This window comes from Desmodus rotundus, chromosome 8, assembly GCF_022682495.2.
Source record: "Desmodus rotundus isolate HL8 chromosome 8, HLdesRot8A.1, whole genome shotgun sequence".
Lineage (NCBI taxonomy): Eukaryota > Metazoa > Chordata > Mammalia > Chiroptera > Phyllostomidae > Desmodus > Desmodus rotundus.
The window spans coordinates 65,318,406-65,342,019 of NC_071394.1; the positions used below are offsets into that span (position 1 = coordinate 65,318,406).

Here is a 23,614-nt window from a genome sequence, read left to right on the forward strand (position 1 = left end):
CTAGTGAATCTCGTTAAGGTGTGTGAACTGTACCAATGTCACTGTCCTGGTTTTGACATTGTCCTGTTATAGCAGCTGTTACCTTTGGAGGAAACTGCATGTAGATACATGGGACTTCTTTGTATTATTTTTGCATCTTCCTATAAATCTATAATTATTTCAAAATAAAAAGTTAAAAAAATTAATACCTAGTGAATGAAAGACCCACATTTAAAAGTTAAAGAACAATGACAACAAAAAGTCATCACACACCAGGAAATAACTTGATAAATGTCAGTGGGATAGAAAGCATTCTTTAGCTTATTCCATGTTCTTGGACTGTTCCTAAGACAAGATGCAGGCCTAGGAATGGGGATTGCTCCTCCTTACAGACTCGTGTGGTATTCTTAGTCTTCATTAGAAGAGCAGGAAACATTCGGTTGCTAAAGTAGTAATCTGACTGTTTTCATTAGGCTCCCAAAGAGGCGCTGGCTCAGTGTGTCTTGGCGGAGATCCCCCAGCAGGTGGTGGGCTACTTCAACACGTACAAGCTCCTTCCTCCCAAGAACTCTGCTACTGCCACCAAGTGAAATCTCTCCTGCCTCCCCTGATCATGGACATGATGTCACATACTTTCAAACCATCATTTAGGATGTGAACCTAGTTTTCTTTGTATTCCATTTACTTAAAGCATTCTCTTTACTCTTTTTTTGGAGGAAAAGTGCTAATTTAATCTTTGCCTAATCAATTCAGTGGTTGCTTGTGACTTCTAGTAATTGCAGTCAGGCTGTTTGGATTAGACACTCATGTGAGGAAAGCCAATTTTGTTGTTTTAATTGTTTGCTTTCATAGGGTGAAAATGCCATTTTGAATGTTCGTCAATAGAAAAAATGAAAACCTGTTGGGGTGGTGCAATTTCAGGTTGCTGTGCTTTGTGTGTCACAAGACCATGTCCATCTTGGTGACAAGGCTTCTCAAAGTAGGTGACGCTGTATTTGTTCCTATAACAGTTCAGTGCTTTTCCAGAGGCTACCAGTGCCCCCACCTGCACCTGAGTTTGTGGCAGGGTAGACATGGTCCAGTTCATGGCCCAGTTCACAGTGCAGCAGCAGGCACCAGGACTTCCTGCAGAGTGCTGAATGACAAGGCACACACCCAGTCGTTTTGACACAGTGAGCGACCTCATCCTTGTGTAAGTGGCCATCTGTGTTTACTACTCAGTCCTTTTGGTGTATGTGGAACACTGTCCATGAGGTCCATGAGCTCAGGGTCTGCAACTGCTGGCAATAGCTTGTCCTAGAATCTTCATTACTAGAACATTTTCACTGTTTTTTTTCTTAATGGCTAAGATTGCTTTGTCCAGGAAAACTATGAGGACTGACTCAGAATTCTATTTCCTTCTCACTTAAGAAAGACTATGCTTATTAAGAAAGGACAGTTTTATACTTTGCTTGCTAAGGTCACATATGTTAATTTGTATATAATCATTTAGATATTTTCTCCTTTTTTTAAGTAACATTTTTGCTCTGAGTTTTAAATTCACGACAATGGTTATCAATGAATCAAAATTATGTTTTCCATTTTAATAATGTGCTATTTCCGAAGCCCAGAATGTACTGTATTAAGCATAAAACCTGCCATGACCAGTATAGCTCAGTTGGAACATCGTCCCATAAACCGAAAGGTTGCTGATTCCATTCCTGGTCAGGGCACATGTTTGGGTTGTGGGTTTGGTTCCCAGTGGGGCATGTGCAAGAGGAAATCGATCAGTATTTCTTTCTCACATCAATGTTTCTCTCCCTCATTTTCTCTCTCCCTTCCCTTCTCTCTAAAAATAAATGAATAAAATCTTTTTTAAAAAAGGAAGAAAACATTTAAAAAAGCATAAAACCTGTTATAACTTTAAAAAGTACAACTTCTACCTTAAGATAGAGTACACTTTACATGCTTTTCCCCCTGATTTTTCCCCTTTATAACATATTACTAAGCAAACATGTTATCATCAAAATAGATTCAGCAATAGTTATCAAGGACCCTTGTGCCAAGTACTGCGCGTATCTGTATATTGGCCAATCATCTTTAATAATCCAACATTAAAAACTTCATATTGATCACAAATCCTCAAGTGGATGCATCCAGGGCTATGCTAATATGCCATTCAGTCCTGAAACTTGCACCAAAGCTTGTATCTCGTGTTCTGTGAAATACCTGGTTCTTCCAAGTTTGGAGCTTTTCTTGTTCTGTGTTCTAATTTTATTTGGCTTGGATGCAACACATGTATATTGCCGTGGTTTTCAGAGTTTTCTTTTTTAAACACACTCCCAAGCCCCTCTGTACTCCCTAATGCTAACCAGCCCTGCAGCACCAGCATCTTCTGCATGGGGTACTAACTGGTACTAGGGACCACTGGGTGTGACTGGTCATCGATCCACTGCCCAGATCACAGTACTTTGGACACTACTGTGCAACTGATTTGATCTTCACAATGTCATATTCTGGTTTTAACCAGAATTATTCCTTTTTTAAATTATTTATTATTCATTTTTGATCAAATTCATCAATAGATGCTGTTTCTCATAAGAACTGTGGTTCTGGCAAATTAGGGTAATGGATACCTTCTTGTAGTTTGGAATAAAAGCAGTTACAATTTGTAAATTATTTTATAAAGTCTGTACAATTCTTATATTTTACCTCATTGTGTGTGATTTACTATTGTTTTATATTAAAATAGCCCCTTACCCTGTTGTGCCTCCATTCATTCAAGTGCCATTAGTACTTAAAGTGCATTTAAAGAAACAATAACCAGACAGGTTACAAGCATATGCTGGGGTGACGGTGCCCTGGGTGGACGCACTATTTCTCACACATGCCTGTATGGAGAGGACAGTATACCAGTCAGCACTGTCAGGTCACAGAGGCGTAGAGTTGGGTCCAAAGCTTATACCTGACTGCTGTCTCTGAGCAGGTTCAGAGCCCACTGCTGAGTATGCCTCATCCTCATGCTTTGCCTTGTTTGTGTATCTCCTGGAAAGTCATCTTGGTCAATCTCTCCAAATATGCAGTTGACAGTCATGGAAGTGACACACAAGCAAGGCTGTGATTGCGAGAACTGTTTTGTGCTGTTTGGATATCATCCTTGACAATAAGTATATAAGTTACAAATACAGGGTCTGGCAGAAGTAAGGCCTGCTTGACTGTGGTTGGTAGGGTAATAATATGGGTGTAATAATTTATAGTTTTAATTTGAACATTTCACCTAAAATGTCACATGGTGTGTTTGACTGTGGTATTGTTTGTTACAGAATTACATGCATCTGATTTTGTAATAAAAGAGTTTGTAATGAAATAAGGGCGTTATTTATGCTGGACCTTGTCTATTAGTTGATGTTAAGCATATCTTCCATTTGAATTCCCTTTGGATAAAGATATTTCTTGATGTGCTACAATAATGCCTTGTTTTCATTTTTATTCTTCTCTACATGTTATCAAAACTATCAGCAAAGTTAGAAATAAAGTGAATGTAGTATGTTAAGTGGCCTGTATTCCATATTTTACTGAATTAAAGAGTTTGAGTGATGTTAACATTTTGTGGGGTTTATTAATTTAAAAGATGTTGACTGCATTCCAGATACTTTCTGGGTATAGAAGGGAAAGGTTCTTAGCTTATAGCTAGAATGAACTGGGAAATAATGCTTCTCACATTTTACAAGTCGTGTTAAGCAGGACAGTATATCCACTTAACTTAAAAAATTTTTTTGCTTTACTTCTGTTGCATTCATTGGGCAAGGCCCTGGGGATACAATGGTGACTGAGGCAGCCACAGTTGCTGCATTCATAGAAATAGTGGATTGGGAGTGGGGAGAAAGAGAATATTAAATGAGTGTTATGGGGACATGAGATCAGTGTGTGATGTAATATATCGTAGGGAGACCTGCTCCACCTAGCCAGCAAGGAGTACTTCCCTGAGGATGTGGTTTTAAGCTGTGACCTGAAAGTTAGCTGGGCGAAGAAGTTTAAAAGCACTTGTGAAGTCGTCAAGTCAACAGCAAGTATGGAGAGAAATGTTTTAGGAAAGAAATTTAAATTTGCTGGAATATATAGTGCAGGGTGGTGGGGTCACATCTGGGGCCATCTGGGGCATGCAGGGGGGTACAGACTCAGGCTAATGGTCACAGCTGCCACTGAAAGCACTTCAACAAAGGGATGATGGGTCTTGCTTCATACACTTGCTCAGTGTCTGATTGTAGGTCAGGTTCTGAATTCTGCTTTTTCTGCCACAATCTGCCTCCACCTCCAGATATGTTAGTGCCATATCTCATGAAGCATCTCATGCCTGATGCTGACACAGATCCCCAGGATGCCAAACCTTGCTTTTAGCAAGATGGGCACCCTTGGCACTTGTCACTAAGTGTGGCTGTTTTTGGCCAAATTCTCCAGAAACCTCACATCAGGTTACAGTGTCCTTGGAGAATGATTCTTTAGCTTGGCTATTGCTTTTTTCCTCCTAAGAAGTGATCAGTGAAACAAGTACTGTAAGAGGTCATGCCTTCTGGCAACAGGGGAAGGACAGCCAGAGGATCTTTGGTGTATCCACAAGTGGACTCACCAGGCACTGGATTTTTACCAGCACCTGTTTCCAGCACTGGACTCCGAAGAATTTCAGGAGTTAGAGTTAGTACTGCAAACCAACAGGTGAAGTCACAAGGAGTGAAATTTCTAACTGACCTCAAAGAGCTTACCATCTAAGGAAAAAGGAGACAGCATGTGACAGGAAAACAACTGGAGCAAAGATGAGGCAGCCTTTTGTGCTGGGTGATATGTCTTCTGCCTCCAGGCGTGGAGATTTTGAGCACAAAGGGGAGCTCGGAACAGTGCCGAAGGGACCAGCTGCCCCCTCCTTCAGTCATTGCTGTCTGGCTTCCCAGGGACCCAGGACAGCCCTGCAGTCCTCACAAAGCAAGACCTTTCCTGTGGCTCCTCTGTAGCCCTGTCTGACCACATCCTCTGTGCCCTGGAGCTGTGTCATTCATTAGCTATGTCCTTTCCCAAAGAAGTCCCTTCCCTCTGCACTTGATCATTCTTTATTTTAATTAACCCCTGGCTTTCCAGTGGAAACTCACTTCCTCTAGCAACCCTCTCACCCTCTCAAGTAGACCTCCCACTCTGTATGGAGGCAGGTAAATGCCCCCCTTCTGCTTCAGGTAGGATTTGCCTCTGAAAACCTCCAGCTTGGACTCATCATCAGATCAGATCAGCTCCATTCCTTCTGGTGATCATCTTGTTCTCCACCTCACTTTGGCCCACCCCTGAGGTCATGCCCTGGACCTCTTCATTATACCTAACAAGCCCCTCTGAATCTCAATTTCAAGTACTTGGTCTCCCACTAACAACACACTTTCCAGCTCACTCCCACTACTCCACAACAGCTCCCGCCAATCATTCTCCACTGGCACCTTCAGTCTACAAACCCTGCCATCTTTCCACATGTTTCTGGTGTGGACTCTGCTCCTCTTCCATATATATCTCCTACCATCTCTGCCTGGTCCTTCGTGGACTTTCTTGCTCTGGTGGGGATGTGCCTGGTGTACTCTTAGCCCGTCTACAGGTCTCTATTCACTTGGCAGCCTGCTCCCTCATTCCTGCAGGTCTTCAGTGTCACTGCCACCCTATTTAAAATTGTGCCCCGTTCCCCAGTACTTTCTACCCTTCTTCCTTGTTCAGGGTTTACTTTCATGGTTTCTTGTCATCTTCGTTCATTCACGTGCAAGTGCTGAGAAAGCAGGGCTTTTTGTTCATTTTGTTCACTCCTGCATTCCCAGGGCCCAGAGAAAAGTGCAGCGTTTAGGCGGCTCTCCCTAACAGACATGGAAATCGAAGGTCACATCAGGTTCTATGATGAAGCCAGAGGAGTCCCAGATAAAGAAACAGACAGTGTCTTGAAGTCAGAAAGTGGCTGGGCTGTCAATATTGATGATACACATGCTGTAAAATCCTTTTTATTTCATAACTGAATCTCTTTACTCATTTTACACATGGGACAGCAGAGTTCCAACTGTAATAATTTTTCATACTCCTAGTTTAGTGAACTATGTTTAGTCCCTTTCTGAAGGACAAGCGAAATCTGAAACTTTCTTTTCTGATATGGAATATAAATATCCTAACATGTCAGACTTGACTGCCATTTTGCCCCATGAAATCTTGGGGAATGTATTATTTGAAAAAGTCCTTCTTGACGTGGAAGCTACTTATACATCCAGGATCTTCATGTTTGAGATAGTGTGGTACCTTTTTCCTTGAGCTGTGCTGCCCTCTGCAGTGATCCTGGGCACAGGATTTTGTTTTGTGATTTGTGTAACAGGGCCTGGTAGTGGGAATCTTTAAATTCCCTTTAGAGTCTAAGATTCTGAAATAAACAACAGAGGCAGATTTGTATAAAGCTGGGTACAATAAACTGCATCAAAGAATTGTTAACATGCCTCAGCATGCCCTGGGCCTGAATTCTTCATTACTCAGGATTGTGGGGAGACAGGGTCCCTGTACTTCTGTACAGTCATTGTGTGCAGAGTGACTGGAGGAGCAGAGTAGCAGTAAGGGGTGTTATTGCATTTCAGGGTGCCTCCCTTTCCTCCCCCGAGGAAGCTGTTGTCAAGAAATGTCAGGTTGTATTGCTTAATGAAGCATTTTATTTGACCTTTGCACCATCACTTGTACTCAGAAAAGTTATAGCAGGAAAAATACAGCCAATAAAAACTCATAGAGGAAAACATCAATTTTTACTACAGTGTAAGGATAAGTTACTTAAAATATGAATTAAAAATATGAATATAATTTCATATTTTAAGTACCTTTGGTCTGATTCAATATAATAAATTCCATAGCAATTAATGATTAATGTCTTTCAAAGATTTAAAAAAATTCCTCATAGGAAAGTAGAAGAACTATTATAAATACAGAATAGGCCCAAAATAATGAAAGTACACTCTTCTGTTGGTGTTCTATGTAGCAATGTTACACCTAATGTATAACTGAAATGAAACAGAGTCTGCTATATATTATTTTATGGTTATTTAATGCCAGTGTTTAGCCAAAGATGGTTCCTAGAATATGGAGAAGGGCCCAGTTACTCCTTTTCTGTGGCTGTACTTAGAGATTTTTAATGGATTCTGATACAACACTTGGTGTAGTTTACACTTTAATTTCAAGTTTAAAGTTGTCTCTTTTAGTTAGCCCTGGCCAGTGTGGCTCAGTTGGTTGGAGTGTCCTACAACCAAAAGGCTGTGGGTTCAATTTCCAGTCAGGGCACGTACCTAGGTTGTGGGTTTGATCCCCTATCCAGGCAGGGTCTTGGTGCTTACTGGAAGCAACCAGTCAATGCTTCTCTCTCGCATTGATGTTTCTCTCTTTCCCTTTCTCTCTAAAAGCAATGAAAAAATGTCCTCAGGTAAGGATAAAAAAATAAATAAAAAGTTGTCTGGTTTAGATAAAGAAAGGCATTGTTTATTTTGGCATGTGTTCCCAGATTTAACAATTAAAAATCCAGGACATCAAGTTAAATTTGAATTTAGATAAACAGTGAATAATGTTTTAGTATAGACATGTCCTAAATATGGCCTGGGATATACCTATACTAAAAAGTTATCCATTACCTGTTGCCTGTATTTTATCTGGCAATCCTTTCTATGTGGCAGATTGTAAAAGTGGCCACACCCTTCGCCCTCTGTGTATCCACCCTTTTTGCAATGGGAATTTGCAGTCCTCCCATCAGAAGGTGGATCTTATTTCTCTACCCCTTGGCTGGTCCTGGGACCTACAGTAATTTGGTAATAGTATGATGCACCAATTCTGAGCCCAGACCTTGACAGCCTTGCTCCTACTTTCTCTCTCTAGCAACCCTGTGCATACTCCATGTCTGGGCTAGCCTTTGGAGGAGGGGACACCGCATGGATTAAAGATACGCTGTCCCATCTGAGACTTCTTAGACTCGCTGCCCCTAGCTAAACCAGCCACTAATGCTGGAACAGAATTAGCTAATCTCAGAAGAACCACCAGCTGAACCTAGCCCACACCGGCAAACTATAGAATCATGGATGTTATTTTAAGTCACTGAGTTTTTGTTACCAAAGACTAATTGATATAATCTAACAATGTAAAGCAGAACTGGCACTTTTTAAAAGTAGAGAACAACTTAAAGGTTGTGCTGAGTTTTGAAGCCCACTGATGAAACTGGTATAAGAGCTTATTTTTATAATCATTTTTGAGCAAATAACACTTGGGAATGGCTTCAGGGAGCCAGAGAAAATTGCTTGTTGAATAAATAGGCCCACAGTGAAAAAAAATCACTTCTATAAGAAACACATTGTTTTGCTTCCTTAACTATTTGTTTGTGAAGGGTGGAGCTTCAGCTGAGTGACTCCTTGCTTTTTCCCTCTGGAGAGCTTCTCAGGGCACATCCTTTTCAGCCCTCCCATTCCACACTACAGCTCTGGTGACTGACTCCTGAGGTCATATCCAGGCAGGGGTGGGGAAGAGCTTTTAGAGCTCTATGCATCATCAAAAGAAACTTGTTGACTAGTCATGTAACTAGTGACCATGGACTGTGGGGGTCCACAGAAGAGAGATGGGTTTGCAGTGGTGGGGAAGAAAGATGTAGGGGAAGCTCAGTCTACATCTCTGGCCAAGATAAGGTGGGATTTATGATGTAGTGTTTAAAGTGCTAAACTCCAGTGACACCCCACAGTCAATTTCGTCACTGAAGTTTTTCCAGTGTCCTCACTGGGTAGTCAGCCTGCCTTCATTTTGTGACTTTAGGGGTATAAGACTCCCTCACTGGGAACCTCACCTCTGAGGTTTGCTAAAGCTGAATGTGTGAGCACTTCCTAGCTGAGAAGAGTGAAGAAAGTATAGAAGACTGACACCTGGAGGGCTTGTGCATTGTAAAGCAGATTACTTTAGCAAAAACCTCAGCAGTAACCTTGGAGCCTGGCAGAGGTATAGAGGTATACTCAGGAGTCTGGGTCTTGCTCCATCCATGTTTCATTTGGAGATTCCACTTAGCTACTTTTTACTGAACACAAACTTAGATATGCTATCCTGGAAAAAATCTTTAAAAAATATTTTAAATCAGAAAATGTAGGGAAAAAGTCTCCCCATCCATCTTTTACTGTATGCCTACCCTTCTCTCATACTTCACATTTTTAAGCAAAGTTGGAATTAATATTATCAAGAATAAGTTCTGGACCTGGGGTCTGTTAGGAACTAGGAAATGATAAGGCTATGGTCCTTATGAAGAAGAATGAATTTATTAAGATTTCTTGGGAGAAATGTGCTTGTTATGCACCTAGCAAATGAGCTGAGGACATTTAAGGCTGGGACTCAACATTTTACTCATGGTTGCTCCTGGGCCCTTCTTACCACTGCCTCTTGAATCCCCAAGACATTCCTCTCATCCCATTTCCTGTGCCTCTGTCCTATTTCTCCAACCAACAGCTGTTTCCTACCATGATTCCTGCAACTAAGTGTATTAGTCTGCGAGGGCTGCCATTGCAGCATGCCACAGCATGGCACTGAACACTAAGAATTTATTTTCCCATGGTTCTGGAGGTGGACGGAGCAAGATCAGGACACTTAGAGAGTGGGCTTCCCTGCGGCCTCTCTCCTTGTCCTGCAGGCACTGTCTTCCCCCATGTCTCTACACACTGCTCTTCTTTGCACACATAGCCCTGGTGTATCCTGGGACAGACAGCATAGCTGCCTCCATTTGCTTATACTACAAACAATGCCTTTCCTCTCACCTTCTCTCTGCAAACCTGCTTGATGATTTTCTGGGGTATGTCTTTGAAGCAGTATGGATGAGTTCTAGGGTGTGCTGCCAGATTATGCTAAGTCCTGCCAGAATGGCATCTCCAACTTCACACTTGGCAGCACTTGGTATTGTTTTCTGCTTTCAAATATTTCCCAATTTGATGGATAGACAGTGGTATTCCATTTTTATTCTGAGCAGTGTTTCTTTGAGCACAGGAAGTCAAGCATCTTTTCTATGTTCATTACCTACTTATTTTTCTTTCATGAATCTCCTATTAATATTCTCTCTCTGTTTAAAAAAAACCCTGGGCTTTCTGTCTTTATACAAAGAAAGAATAAGAGCTCATCTTTGCCTTGTTATAATTTACAATTAAGCAGAAATCAGAAAACAATGGATCTGTACTATGTGGTACTTCCTATAGTGCAAAGACAGTCCCATGAGGTTAGACTCATCATGGGTTGATGTTTTCAGAGGCAGCTGGCAGAGAGTCAGAAGTATAGGGCAGAGGCAAGTGAGAAGAGACACATTCCAACTTTGCCAGGAGGCAGGGAGAAATGCCAGAGGAAGAAGGGTAGGTCCTAGATCCAGAAAAAGCAAGAAGACTAGCTTCCATGGAGGGTCTGGTTGGGTAGTGTTAACTACATTTGAATAAATAAGATTTCATCAGTAGGAGGGACTCATAGGTCCCTGAGCAGAGAAGTCACATGGTCAAAGGGATTGCTATGGTTTGGATGTTGGTACCTTCCTCTCAGGTTTATATATTGAAATCCTAACCCCCAAAGAGGACAGTAGAAGGAGTTGCTCTGCCCTCATGAATGGGATCATTCTGGAGCCTCTTATAAAAGAAGCTCCAGAGGGATACCTTGCCCCTTCTACCACATGAGGACACAGCAAGAAGGAGCCTTGTATGAATCAGAAAGAGGGCCCTCCCTCATCATGCTGGGCTGTGATTCCAGACGTCTAGCCTCCAGAGTGGTGAGAAGTCAAGTTCTGCTGTTTATCAGCCACCTGTCTGTGATATTTTATTACAGTAGCTAAAATGGGTGAAGACAGTGGTATTTTATTTTATTATTTTATTTTATTTTATTGATTATGCAATTACAGTTGTCCTGATTTTTCTGCCTTTGCCCCACCTCCACCCAGCACTCTGCACTCCCTCAGGCCATCCCCACACCATTGTTCATGTCCATGGGTCATGCATGTAAGTTCTTTGGCTACTTCATTTCCTATACTATACTTTATATCTCCATTGCTATTCTCTACCTACTTGTACTTCTTAATCCCCTCACCTCTTCACCCATTCCCCTTCAACCTCTCCCATCTGGCAACCATCAAAATGCTCTGCATATCCATGATTCTGTCTCTGTTCTTGTTTGCTTATTTTGTTTTTTAGATTCAGTTGTTGACAGGTATGTATTTATTGCCATTTTATTGTTCATAGTTTTGATCTTTTCTTGAGTATGTCCCTTTATAATTTCATATAATAATGGTTTAGTGATGATGAACTCCTTTAGTTTTTTCTTGTCTGGGAAGCTCTTTATCTGCCCTTCAATTCTAAATGATAGCTTTGCTGGATAGAGCAATCTTGGCTGTAGTTTCCTGCTTTTTCATCACTTTGAATATTTCCCCCACTGCCCATCTCTTTTATTGGATATTATTGACTTGCATGTCTATTTCCTTCACCAAATTAGGGAAGTTTTCTTTCATTATATTTTCAAATAGATTTCCAATTTCTTGTTCTTTCTCTTCTTCTGACACCCCTGTGATGCAAATGTTGGACCACTTGAAGTTGTCCCAGAGGCTGCTTACACTATCCTTGTTTTTTTGGATTCTTTTATCTGCTTGTTATTCTGATTGGTTGTTTTTTGCTTCCTTATGTTCCAAGTCATTGATTTTACTCTCGGCTTTATTCCCTCTACTGTTGTTTCCCTTTAAATTATTCTCTATTTCAATAATTAGAAATTTATTTCATTTCTGACTAGATCTTTTTCATGCTGTTGAGGTCCTCACTAAGTTCTTTGAGCATCCTTGTAATCAGTGTTTTGAACTTTGCATGTGGAAGATTGCTTATCTCCATTTTGTTTAGTTCTTTTTCTGGAATTTTGATCTGTTCTTTCATTTGAGCCATGTTTCTTTGTCTCTTCATTTTGGCAGCTTCCGTGTATTTGTTTCTATGTCTTAGGCACAGCTGCTATGACTCCCTGTCTTGATAGTATGGCCTAGTGTAGTAGGTGTCCTGTAGCGTCCAGTGGCACACCCTCCCCTATCACCCAAGCTGGGTCCTCGAGGTGTGCCCTTCTTGTGGGCTGAGTACAGCCTCCTCTTGTAGTTAAGACTCAGGGCTGTTGGCAGGTCAATGGGAGGAATTTAGCCAGGCCAGTCAGTTGCAAGTATTGGCTGTGGCCACTGACCACCATCCTTCACCCTCCATGGAAGATCAGTTGTGCAGGGGAAGGGTGGTGGTGCTTTGACATCGTCTGTAGTTGTCTACTAGGTGTGCAGGCTCTGGGGTTTTCTGGGTGGTGCAGGGCAAGGTCAGCCCCCACCTGTATTTTGCCCAGGGCCACTCTGCCTGAGCTATAGAGCAATTTGAGATGGCTACTACTTTTGCTGGGCTTGGAGATTCTCAGGTGAAGCCAAGCTGTCAGTATAATCCGGCTGCTGCCGTGCAGTGCCTAGGGCCACTTAGCAAGAGGTACAGGGCTGGTGGCTCACTGAGACCAGCTTGTTTGAAAGGATCTAGAAAGTTGTGAAGTTTGAGCCAAGCCCAGCCATTCATGTGGAAAAGCCACTGTCTGACAACTATGGAATTAAAGAAACCACATCCACCCAGAAAATAGGAGGGATGGAGATGTGGAATGGGCTGGTCTCACATACACGTGTGGTGGATAAAAATTCAGGAGGGATATCTTGGGAGCAAGGAGTCCCAGCCCCACAATAGGCCCCCCAGCCCAGGGCACCAGTGCCAGGAAAATAAGACCCCATAACTTCTGGCTGCAAAAACTAACAGAGGTTGAGTCAGTGGAAGAAACTTCTAGAGTCTCAAGCAGTTCTTCTTAAAGAACCCACACATAAACTTACTCAGACTCACTGTCTCTGAGCTCCAGCACTGGGGTAGCAGGTTGAAAGGCACTAGTAGCATACTGGGAGGAGCTGAAGTGGTTGGCCTCAAGCCAAGAGCTGGGGGACAGCTTTCTCCCACACAGAAAGGTAGGCAGAGCCACAGAGCTGGCAGGCAGGTGCCTATCTGAGACTCCATCAACCTGACCAACACTGTTTGCCTCTGCCCTAGAGATCTCCCTTGGCTCTGTCCCACGCTTCCTTGAAAAAGAAAGGATAATTAGAAAGATCTAAGAAAGGAAAAGGATTTGGTGATACTCTATAAACAAAGGAAGAGATATTGATTATTCTGAGGTCTTAGTTTGAGAGATTGGAAAATGAAAATGATAGTATCTGAAGTATGATAGTTTCAGAGGAGCAATAAGTGACAGGAAAAGCATAAAATTGCAATGGTATTCTATTTTAATTTCTTTACAGGGTGTAAGGGGACAGAATAAAATCATAAGTTCAGGATTCTCCCCCCCCCCATTATTAGTCTCTTTTCAGGCCTTATTTTCACCTTTTCTTTCTGATTTTCTAATCACTCTTTCTATGCATAAGTTCTCTTTTATCAAGAAGGTACTATTTAACAATTTCTCTACATTTCTTCCAGGGGTGTCCAACCTGCGGCCTGATGTGGACTCTAGCCAAGCAGTGTCCACGGTGTTGTGGATGAGATGAAACAAATTCACATGGTCTACTGAAGTCCTGTGGAGAAAAAGGGATGGCACGGCCACTCTCTCAAGGAGAGAGCACCTTGACCCTTGCCTTGACAGGCTTTTATTGGCTTTCTAATAGCACACATCAAAGAAGGTTCTCATTCATTATGTTCAGATTTGCTTTAGGTAATTACTTTTTACAGATAACAAAGGAAAGGATGTTACTGATTACTTCCTATAGATTAACAAGGAAAAAATGTTGCAAATGCAAGGGAACAGTAAGAGTAATTGGTCTGGTTACACTTCAGTCCTTGGGAGAATTAGCACAGACTTCAGGAAGTTACTTTAAAGATATGCATGCTGTAAGCATTTGATGCTTCACCTCAGGGTGAGGGAGTTTTAGCAAGAGCAAGCCTCAAAGCAGCCTAGGTATAATGCAGGCCTGATTTCCCACAGAAAAGCCAATTCATGGGTTTGGCGTCCTGCGTGCTGACACACACATATGGGCTTTCCAATAGGGCTCGCAGATAGGTTCCCTATAGTGGCCAATGGGTTGCATGTGGCCAAGGATGGCTATGAATGTGGCCCAACACAAAATTCTAAATTTACTTAAAACACTATGAGATTTTTTTGTGGTTACGTTTTGCAATGTATTTAAAGTGTGGCCTAAAACAACTCTTCTACCAGTGTGACTCAGAGATGCCCAAAGTTTGGACACCCTTGCTTAAACCCTGAAAACACCACCAACCTTTTGTATAACAGCATGTTTTTATGAACTCTAACACAAGATTAAAAAAATGGTGACTCTGCTAAATGCTACATTTACTATAGCGATTGATTTTTACATCATTTGCTAAATGCATCTATGTTTTAGGCATTCTGACTAATAGAATTTGTCAAAGCTCTTTGAGAAAAATGCTATTCAGTGTCCACCTTCTGGGGCTTGGGAATAGGCTTATTATATAGAACTTAATGTTGTATACTAATGGCATTTATTAGAATAGAATTGTATATGTGTTATTACTTCTGACATCAGCCTGGCTTCTTAGCCTCTGCACAGCACGAGACTCTAGTAATTATATTAATGCTAGCTGACTCATGAGGACAACTTCCTAAAGTGCACCTTATTAACTTGGAGATTTTGTAAACGGCTATATATGTAGGTTCTGCAAATTACAGAGCTATGTCAGTCTGACATGTGTACAGTCTGTCTTCCTACCTTCATCACTTCTTACTAATGCTGATGGTCAAATCTGGCACCTTTTGAAGCAAATGCTTGAGAAAGGTTCTGAGAAATGTCCATTTTGCTTCCAAGAAGTTGGAAATGATCTGATTCCTGCCATCTGAGTCTGTTGAGCCAGGTCACTGAAGCAGACTGATGCCATTTCAGCTGGTCTGAGGGAAAACATTGGAGTTTACATCTCCAACAAAGGAGATGTAACAAAGGCCTCTCCAGCATGTTGCTGCAGTGTGATGTTCTCAGGGCTGTGAGTCTTGTTGAGGAACCTGACTTCCAGGGGTGGTTTTGCAGGGTCAGCTCACATCCATGGGCTCCCCAGCATCTCTGCTTCCCCAAAGGAGTTAATATTCATATACATAGAACATTTAACAGATACTAGCAGCACCATACAAAACTTTAACACACACACACACACATATTTTTAAGACAAAACATTAGTGAGTTAGAGCCAAGACTAAGGTAATCAAATGAAGGGAAGAAACATCATCAAGAAAAAAGAAGCCAAAAAACATTACCAACTGCACGAAGCTAATGAACAGAGAATAGGGATGGTTTCTTAATAATCTTGTTACCACCGCATAAAACACTCCGTGTTCTAGAAACAAAGCCCAGGATTGGCTTGTGGCTTCTGAGTCCCACTTAGATCTTTCCCCATCATGAATGAAAGCCACCATACTGGGGACAATGTCTCTGGGAACTAGCGAGGTTACATCTAAGGTAATCAGACATTGAATGCTGAATCTTTCCTTTGACTTCAATTGTCAGCACCTCTTCCCCAGTCTCAGCAGAAGGAGCCATGCTGATTATGAGGGAGTGACTGAGAGTTCCTCTGGTGATGCTGCCCTTCTGATCTTCTGGGGCCTTTCCTCTGCTGGGACAAATCCTGCTCTGTGTCTGGATCTGTCCAGTGGTCTCTCTGCTAGCTCTCTTCCTGCATCTTCACATCCTTGCCCTCTACCTTCTCCTCCTCTGGAGTACTCACTGATCACTGTTTTTCTGGAAGAAACAGTTGCAAAGAATTAGTTTTGAAATCATAACCAAAGACACTGGAGTCTTTTGATTCCTATACAGACTAAGGGTGGCCATCAAGGCAGAGATGGCCTGAATTCAGTTAAGAAGGGTATCATGTCTGCCTTGTATGCACTGTCATTTGGCTGAGATCTCTCATGTGCTGGAGACTGGGGCTCAGCTCCACCTGTGACTCTCAGGGTGATCTGAACTGCCTTTTTGTCCTGCCCAGGATTCTCTTCCTGTTGGTCCTCATTCTCTCTGAATTAGGTGTTCAAGACTCTTTGCTTTGCTTTTAAAATATTTAGTTATTTATTTAATAAAGATAACATTTAAAATATTTATTTTTTAATGAAAAGTATTAGCCAACTACCATAAAATACTATAGAAAGTGTGGTTTTCCTCTTGCATAAGCTGATGGCAGATCCTCAGGGAGAAACTCATATCTCTTCCCCTACAATCTTCTCCATTCCTCTCGCAGATGCCTGAGCTATAGTTTTAGAACCTGTAGTATTTAGGATAAACTGTAGAAATTTCATAGTGAAAAAATATACTATGCTCTTTGCTGTGATACTGTGAGAGGCTTGTACCGGGTGTGAAGATGCCTGTATGAACTGCAGAACTTCACTTGCACAGTGACTTACACATTTCTTTACCCCATAAGTCTTTACACAGATTCTCATGTTTACACTGATTAAATAAGGGGTTTACACTGTATCCCTACTTTTCACCACAGTGGGGCATGTGGAAGAGGAAGAGGCACGTTTTAGTCTTCTCGAGTGTGACTTTATTTGCTTTACCAATTTTCTGCAGAGCCACAGCCACCCATTCCTTCAGTTATAGAGAAAACATAATGATAAGATTAGAACACCTGAAATCCTGCTCTACTTTTCAGTATCTGCTCTCATAGGCTTATTATGAGAATCAGAAAACTATGAAAAGAAAGCAAACAACAGTAACATTTGAGTTTCTTGACATTTCTACGAATTGGGAGGCAGCACAGTTTAGGCTGAGAAGTCTGACTCCCTGAGGAACAGTTTTGTTGTCACTGGTTGTCATCTCATCAAACACATTGAACTGGGTTTCAGTTTCTTCATCTATAACATGAAGGGCTTGGATGAAATCTATGAGGTTACTCTGGCTTTGGATATTTGTTCACTGGCCTGTTGGTAAAATGTGTTATATATTTACAGGTGTGTATTTGTTTATACATGAGTGGTTGACTCTCATTATCCACAGTTCTTTTGTCCCAGAGCTACCATGAATGCTGAATAAGCAAATCCTGACCCATGCCCCCTGGGGAATGCAGGGTTATGTTCCTTGGAGCATCTGGCTACAATGCTTTTGTCAACTGATCAATATGTAACCTTGTTTTATGTGTATTTCTGTTTAGAGGAACTTATTTAATAGAATTGTTGATTCACCACATTGAAGTCATGGCCAACAGCACCACAACTCATGTCTGTATGAAGGTCACCTAACACACAGATTTTCTCTGGGAGGCATATCAAAACATTTTTGCTGTTAGGAGCACTAGACAGCACTTCAGCACTGTGCTTGGGTGCTTATTTCAACGGGGAAAAAAAGAAGTACATAACTACGAGAAACAGAACACTTAAGTAGACATGAAGCATCACTTGTTTAGTGTGAGAGCTGCAGTAGGTCTACTGGAAATGTGTACCGGGCAACTTAGACGTTTGCTCCCCTGTACATGTGTAGTCTGCAAATGACCACAGTAGCACCGTGAGTATTGGTTTTGGGGGTTACAAGTAAAGAGTAGCGACCAGGCAGATTTGCAAATATAGAATCCACAAATAATGAGGATTGACTGTATTTACATACACATTAAGATAATCTGTAATAGACCTGTGAAGATTAATGGATCACTGGTCCCCAAACTTTTTGGCACTAGGGACCAGTTTTGTGGAAGACAAATTTTCCACTGACTGGGATGAAGGGGATTGTTTCAGGATGACTCAAGAGCATTACATTCAAGCTCCTACTACTGTGTACTGGTCCGTGACCTGGAGGTAGGGGACCCCTGGATTACAACCTCCATTCTCCCTACTCACCTGAATGGTTTGCTCTCTCTTCAGTCTGAACAGTCATACAAGACTGGCTCTGCCTGTGCTTCCAGGAGAGCTTTTAACATTTTTGGTGTCTGGTTTTGATAGAAAGAGGAAGGCAAGTTCTTTTGTTGGTGAGGTCGCCCCTGTGGCAGGAGCCTTCTTTTGAGAAGCACTGTGGACAGAGAGAAAGGCTGTGTGAGAGCACTGGCAGAGTTCTGGACACATCTCCCACGAATACTGGCATTCCCCCTAATCTGTGAAGTTTTCCATGCACAGCTGCACAGCAGTTGTTAAGTGTGTATCATGGAAAAAGCTGATCACTGCTATCACCATATAATTTTTCTCCTGGATGTTACAAAATAAAACCGACTCTTCTCAAATGGGGTTTAAAAGGTGGTATCTGGCTTTCTTCATGAGGAGCTTTTCAGCATCTGGATAATGCACTAGAATATCTTGGAGGGTCTTCTTGTCTTCTTGTCCAGAGTTAAAAGGTTGGCGAAGCCATGAGCCACCATGGTGGCTGTTCGGCAGTTTCCTCCTGTTGCTGCCAGAAGGCTGTGAGAGATAAGTATGCTTTGTCACTAGTATCATCCCCACACCAAGTCTGCTAAAACTAAATATCAAATTGTAATCATTCTACTGCTTCAGAGATCATTTCCTGTTGAGAGCTTGGGTGATTATGCAGAGGGTCAAGATGCAGATGTGGTGGCAACAATTTTTGATAAGTTTTGTCTCTGACTCCCACTTTGCATGAAGCTCTCAGTGTCCATGAGACTTCCACTCTGGATGCCAGAAGTGTAGACTCTTTCCGGACTCGGTATCCTCTATTTGTTCTGGATTCACTTTCCATCCTTCCCACCCCTGTAGGTTTGCCCTCTGTCTTCCATTTGGGTGCAGCCAAATGTGAATACATTTGAATACCAGTCTGAAAGCACGAGGAGAGTGGAGCCAGAGCCTTTGTCACCCAGTCCTTTCCCTTCCAGGACTTAGGTCAACAGTGGCTGTTCTTCACAGAATCCACAGCTCCTGACATGCACCCAGTCCTAACAGCACAGCTCCCACAGCACTCTCTGGGTTCCCTAATGTGCCCTCCTGTCCTGACCAGTCCCTCCATGGAAACAGCTCTCTTGCTGTCACGAGCTTCATGATGTATCACAATCCTTGTTGTGTCCCCTTAGATTTTCCTTTACTAAAGCATTCCTAGTTACCTTATTTGAGTGCACCTACTGTTTCCTGCCCAGGCTCTGACTGACAGAGCTCTGACATCAAACCTTAATGATGCCTGGTTATATCAGGTGAATCCAATTTCTTTTAATACTTAACACTTAAAATCACCTTGTTTCTCAATATCATAAATTACTCTGTAGTAGAGTAATTCATATACAACTTCCCACTAGAGTGTCACTGAATTCTGGGCTTTGTATTTCTCAGAGATATAGCTGGGCATTTTGCATCCAGGAAGTGACCAATGAATAGTGATGAATAAAACACATGGATGAATAAAACAAGTGAATAAAAATGCTAACATTCCAGTAATGGTATATTTCCAGTAACATGGAAAATAAGGGTTTGTCTCTGAAACCAAGGCATCAAAAACACAATTTAAATGTTTAAAAAAACACTACAGGCTGTGCAGTGAAAACATGACAGAATAGATGGAATATCTTAGAGTCAACCAGTTAGACATGGAGAAAGAAGGCTCACATTAATAAAAAACACAATCTTGAAGGAGACAAGATGGTGGAGGAGTGAATGGAAGCCACACTAACCTCTTCCCTGGACCAATCTGGATTTATAACTAAATTGTTAAGAAATCACCCAGAACAAACAAATGGAACAATAGTGAAAGATTAGCCTTATAACTTTGGACAGACCAAAGAATCAGCTTCAGCTCAGCCTGTTTGGTAAGGAGAGCAGTAGAGACTTGAGAGGGTTGGCTGGCACCCACAGGTGGCAGCACTGGAGGGATAATTAAACAGCCAGTTGGATCCCCCTGAAAAGAATGGGACCTAAATCCTGAGCTGGGATCCCCAGCCTAGAACATCAGAGCCCCCAAAAGTACACAGATAACAACCAGTGATGAAAAGCAGCAGGGTTGATCTCCACCAGAGATAGACAGCTGGAGATGTAAAGAGCCGTTTAAAGGGACAACAGACAAACTTTCATTTGTAGTCACTTAATTGTGGTTCCAGCAATGACAGGGGCAGAGTGAGCTATAGATGCCCGAGGAGAGGCTGGGGACAGAGGCTTTGGAGAAAGAACTGAGAGAGTGGCTGTCAGGATCCCAGTGATCAGTCATCTCCCAAACATCAGCAGCCATCCTGCTCAGGGAGACCACTCCCCTCAGAGCAGCAGCAGCCTGAGGAGAAACAATAGCCACAATCCCAGGAGGGATCCTGTCTTGCCCTGTAAGGCTTAAGCCTCACTACTGACTGCAGAGTGATTAGATTAAGAACAGAAGGAAAACAGCAAAAGACAGCAGATCCCTGGCAGTCTTGGAGCAGGCTGCCTAAGGTCAGATGGGGTCAACATCTGACATCACAAGAGGCGGATCCAGAAAAAAAAAAAAAAACTGGTAAATACTAGAGGCTACCGGGATGAAATTCACTGTGGTTTTCTCCACAATCAGCAATATTTTCTATCCTGCATAGCTTTCTAACATTCATTTCTTATCCAGCAAGTAAGTGCATATTAAGTTACTAGAAATTATACTGTAGTTTATTTCTCTCCTTTCTTATAGTAGCCTTGATCTCTTTACACCATTATTAATACTGGCTCATTTGCCAATGATATTGGGATTGCAGGTGTGGGGGGAGAAATATTTGTGGATATAGGTTTGTTCCCTGGGCTTTGTGGTTTTATTCTGGCAGCACCTTCACAAGCGCATACAAGATGTGGTGGGTAGAGTGATCCTCACTCAACCAGCTAGCTGGAAGAAGAACCCACCAAAGAACGATTCAACAACAATCAAAACCCAATTTCATGCAGAGAGCCAACATAAACAACAGCCCAAGAGCAGCAAGTTCAGTAGATCAAGGAGACTGCACCACTGAATCTCACAGGTCCGCTACCATAGAAGTTCACACCACAAACTCAGGGACTCAAAACAGAGGAATTTAAATGGCAGAGGCAAATAAGAGGAGTCTCACAAACAATGGGAAGACAAAGAAACAACACCCAAATTAAAGGAATGGAGGAATCCTCAGAAAGAATGCTAAATGAAATAGATGCAAGTCAACTATCAGATACTGAGTTCAAAACAATGGTTATAAAGCAGCCCAAGGAGCTCACTGAGAATTACTAAACACTATAGGGAAACTACAATGAACTTACTGCAAACTATATCAAATGAAAAAGGAAATAAAAACTATCAACAAGGGCCAAGAGGAAATGCAGAATTGAATCTTTGAATTGAAGAATACTGTAGAAGGAATCAAAAGCAGGCTAGATGAACCAGAGGATCAGATCAGCGAGCTTGAGGACAAGGTAGAAAACAACTCCCAGAAAGAGCTAGAACAGGCAATAAGACTCAAAAAGAACAAAGAGTTGTTAAGGGAACTACAGGACAACAAGAAACATAATTATATCCATATAATAGGGATACCAGAAGGAGAAGAACTAGAGCAAGTGATAGACAAACTGTTCTAAAAAGTAACGATGGAATACTTTCCCAATTTGATGAGAAAAAAATCACAAAAATTCAGAATGCACAGTGTGTCCAATCAAAAAGAAATCAAAGAGGTCCACTCCAAGTCCCATAATTAAAATGGCAAAATTCCAAGAGAAAGAGAAAATACTAAAGACAGCAAGGGAGAAAAGAGAAGTAACACACAAGAGAGCGCAATAAGGCTAGCAACTGGATTCTCAATGGAAACACTGGCCAGAAGGGAATGGCAAGAAATATTCCATAAATGAAAAGCATAGGCCTGCAACCAAGAATACAGTACCCAGCAAGGCTCTCAATTAAAATGGAAGGGGATATAAGGAGTTTCCCAGACAAAAGAAGGATAAAAGAATAGACCTGAACGAAACCAGCAGTGCAAGACATGCTAAAGGGACTCCTTTAAGGAAAAGGAAGAAAAAGAGTGAGAGAAAAATGAACATAGGTATGAAGGGAGTAAAATGGCAATGAATAAGTACCTATCAATAATAACCTTAAATGTAAATGAACTACCTGCTTCAATTAAAAGTCATAGGATAGCTGAATGGGTAAGAAATCATGACCCACACATATGCTGCCTACAAGAGACTCACCTCAGAACAAAAGACTTACACAGACTGAAAGTGAAGGGCTGGAAACAAATCTTGCAAGCAAATGGACAGGAAAAAAGCCAGGGTAGCAATACTCATATAAGACAAAATAGACTTCAAACAAGGGCCATAAAAAGAGACCCAGAAGGTCACTTCATAATACTCAAGGGGAGAATCCACCAAGAAGACACAGACATTGTAAATATATATGCACCCAACATAGGAACACTGAAATACATAAAGAAAATCTTGGAGGACTTCAAGAAAGATATTGACAGCAACACAATTATAGTAGGGGATTTTAGCACCACATTGTGAAAAATGGATAGATATTCCAAACAAAATATCAACAAAGATATTGCGGCATTGAACAATGGGATAGATGAAATGGACTTAACTGATATATATAGAAACTTTCATCACAAAGAAGCAAAATTCATATTCTTTTCAAATGCACATGGAACATTTTCAAAGATAGACCACATCATAGGACTCAAAACAAGCCTCAACAAATTCATGAAAATTGAAATCATATCAAGTATTTTCTCTGACTGCAAGGGACTGAAACTAGAAACAAACGTCAAGGAAAAAACTAAAAAACTCAGACTCATCGAGATTGAATAGCATGCTATTAAACAATGAATGGGCTAAGAATGAGATTAAGGAAGAAATCAAAACTTTATGGAAACAAACAAAAATGAACTCACAACAATCCAAAACCAATGGGACACAGCAAAGGAAGTCCTGAGAGGAAACAGGACTGCCTTTAGCAATACAGGCCTACCTAAAAAATATAGAAATATTTCAAATAAACAACCTAACCCTACACCTACAAGAACTCGAGGAACAATGACAAAGTAGAAGGAAGGAAATAACCAAAATCAGAACAGAATTAAATGACAGAGAGACTAAAAGCACAATTCTAAGGATCAATGAATCTAGGAGCTGGTTCTTTGAAAAGATAAATAAAATTGACAAGCCTTTAGGCACATTCATCAAGAAAAAAAGAGAGGATCCAAATAAGCATAATCAGAAATGAAAGACGAGGGATTACAACAGATACCACAGAAATACAAAGGATTGTAAGAAGTTACTACAAAGAACTATATGCCAAGAAATTAGAAAACATAGGTGAAATGGACAAATTTCTAGAAAAATATAATCTTCCAAACCTGAATGAAGAAAAGCCAAAAGCCTGAACAGACCAGTAACAGCTGATGAAATTGAAGAAGTAATGAAAAAACTCCCAGCAGACCTAAGCCCTGGATTGGATGGTTTCACAGGAGAATTTTATAAAGCATTTAAGGAAGAGCTAACTCCTATCTTTCACACACCATTCCAAAAAATTCAAGAGGATGGAAGACTCCGAAACTCTTTCTATGAAGCCTCCATCACCATAACCCCAAAACCAGATGAAGACATAACAAAGAAAGAAAACTTCAGGCCTATTGGCTGATGAACACAGACACTAAAAACCTCAACAAAATATGGAAAACCACATTCAGCA

At 41.4% G+C, this 23,614-nt stretch overlaps 1 protein-coding gene across 5 annotated transcripts in view; it reads left to right on the forward strand.

Annotated features, from left to right (window-relative positions):
• Positions 1 to 15,279, forward strand: part of CPNE3 (copine 3) — a 73,613-nt gene extending 58,334 nt beyond the window's left edge. For 4 of the 5 annotated variants that reach the window (XM_024578255.3, XM_053929538.1, XM_024578256.3 and 1 more), the window contains one exon: positions 453 to 3,561. In XM_024578255.3, coding sequence (XP_024434023.1) covers positions 453 to 569 — 117 coding nt within the window. In that variant the 3' untranslated portion in view covers positions 570 to 3,561. Of the gene's footprint in view, positions 1 to 452; positions 3,562 to 13,493 lie in introns of those variants that run through there. The other variant, XM_045186102.3, reaches the window with a different exon arrangement.
• The last annotated feature ends 8,335 nt before the right edge of the window (positions 15,280 to 23,614 follow it).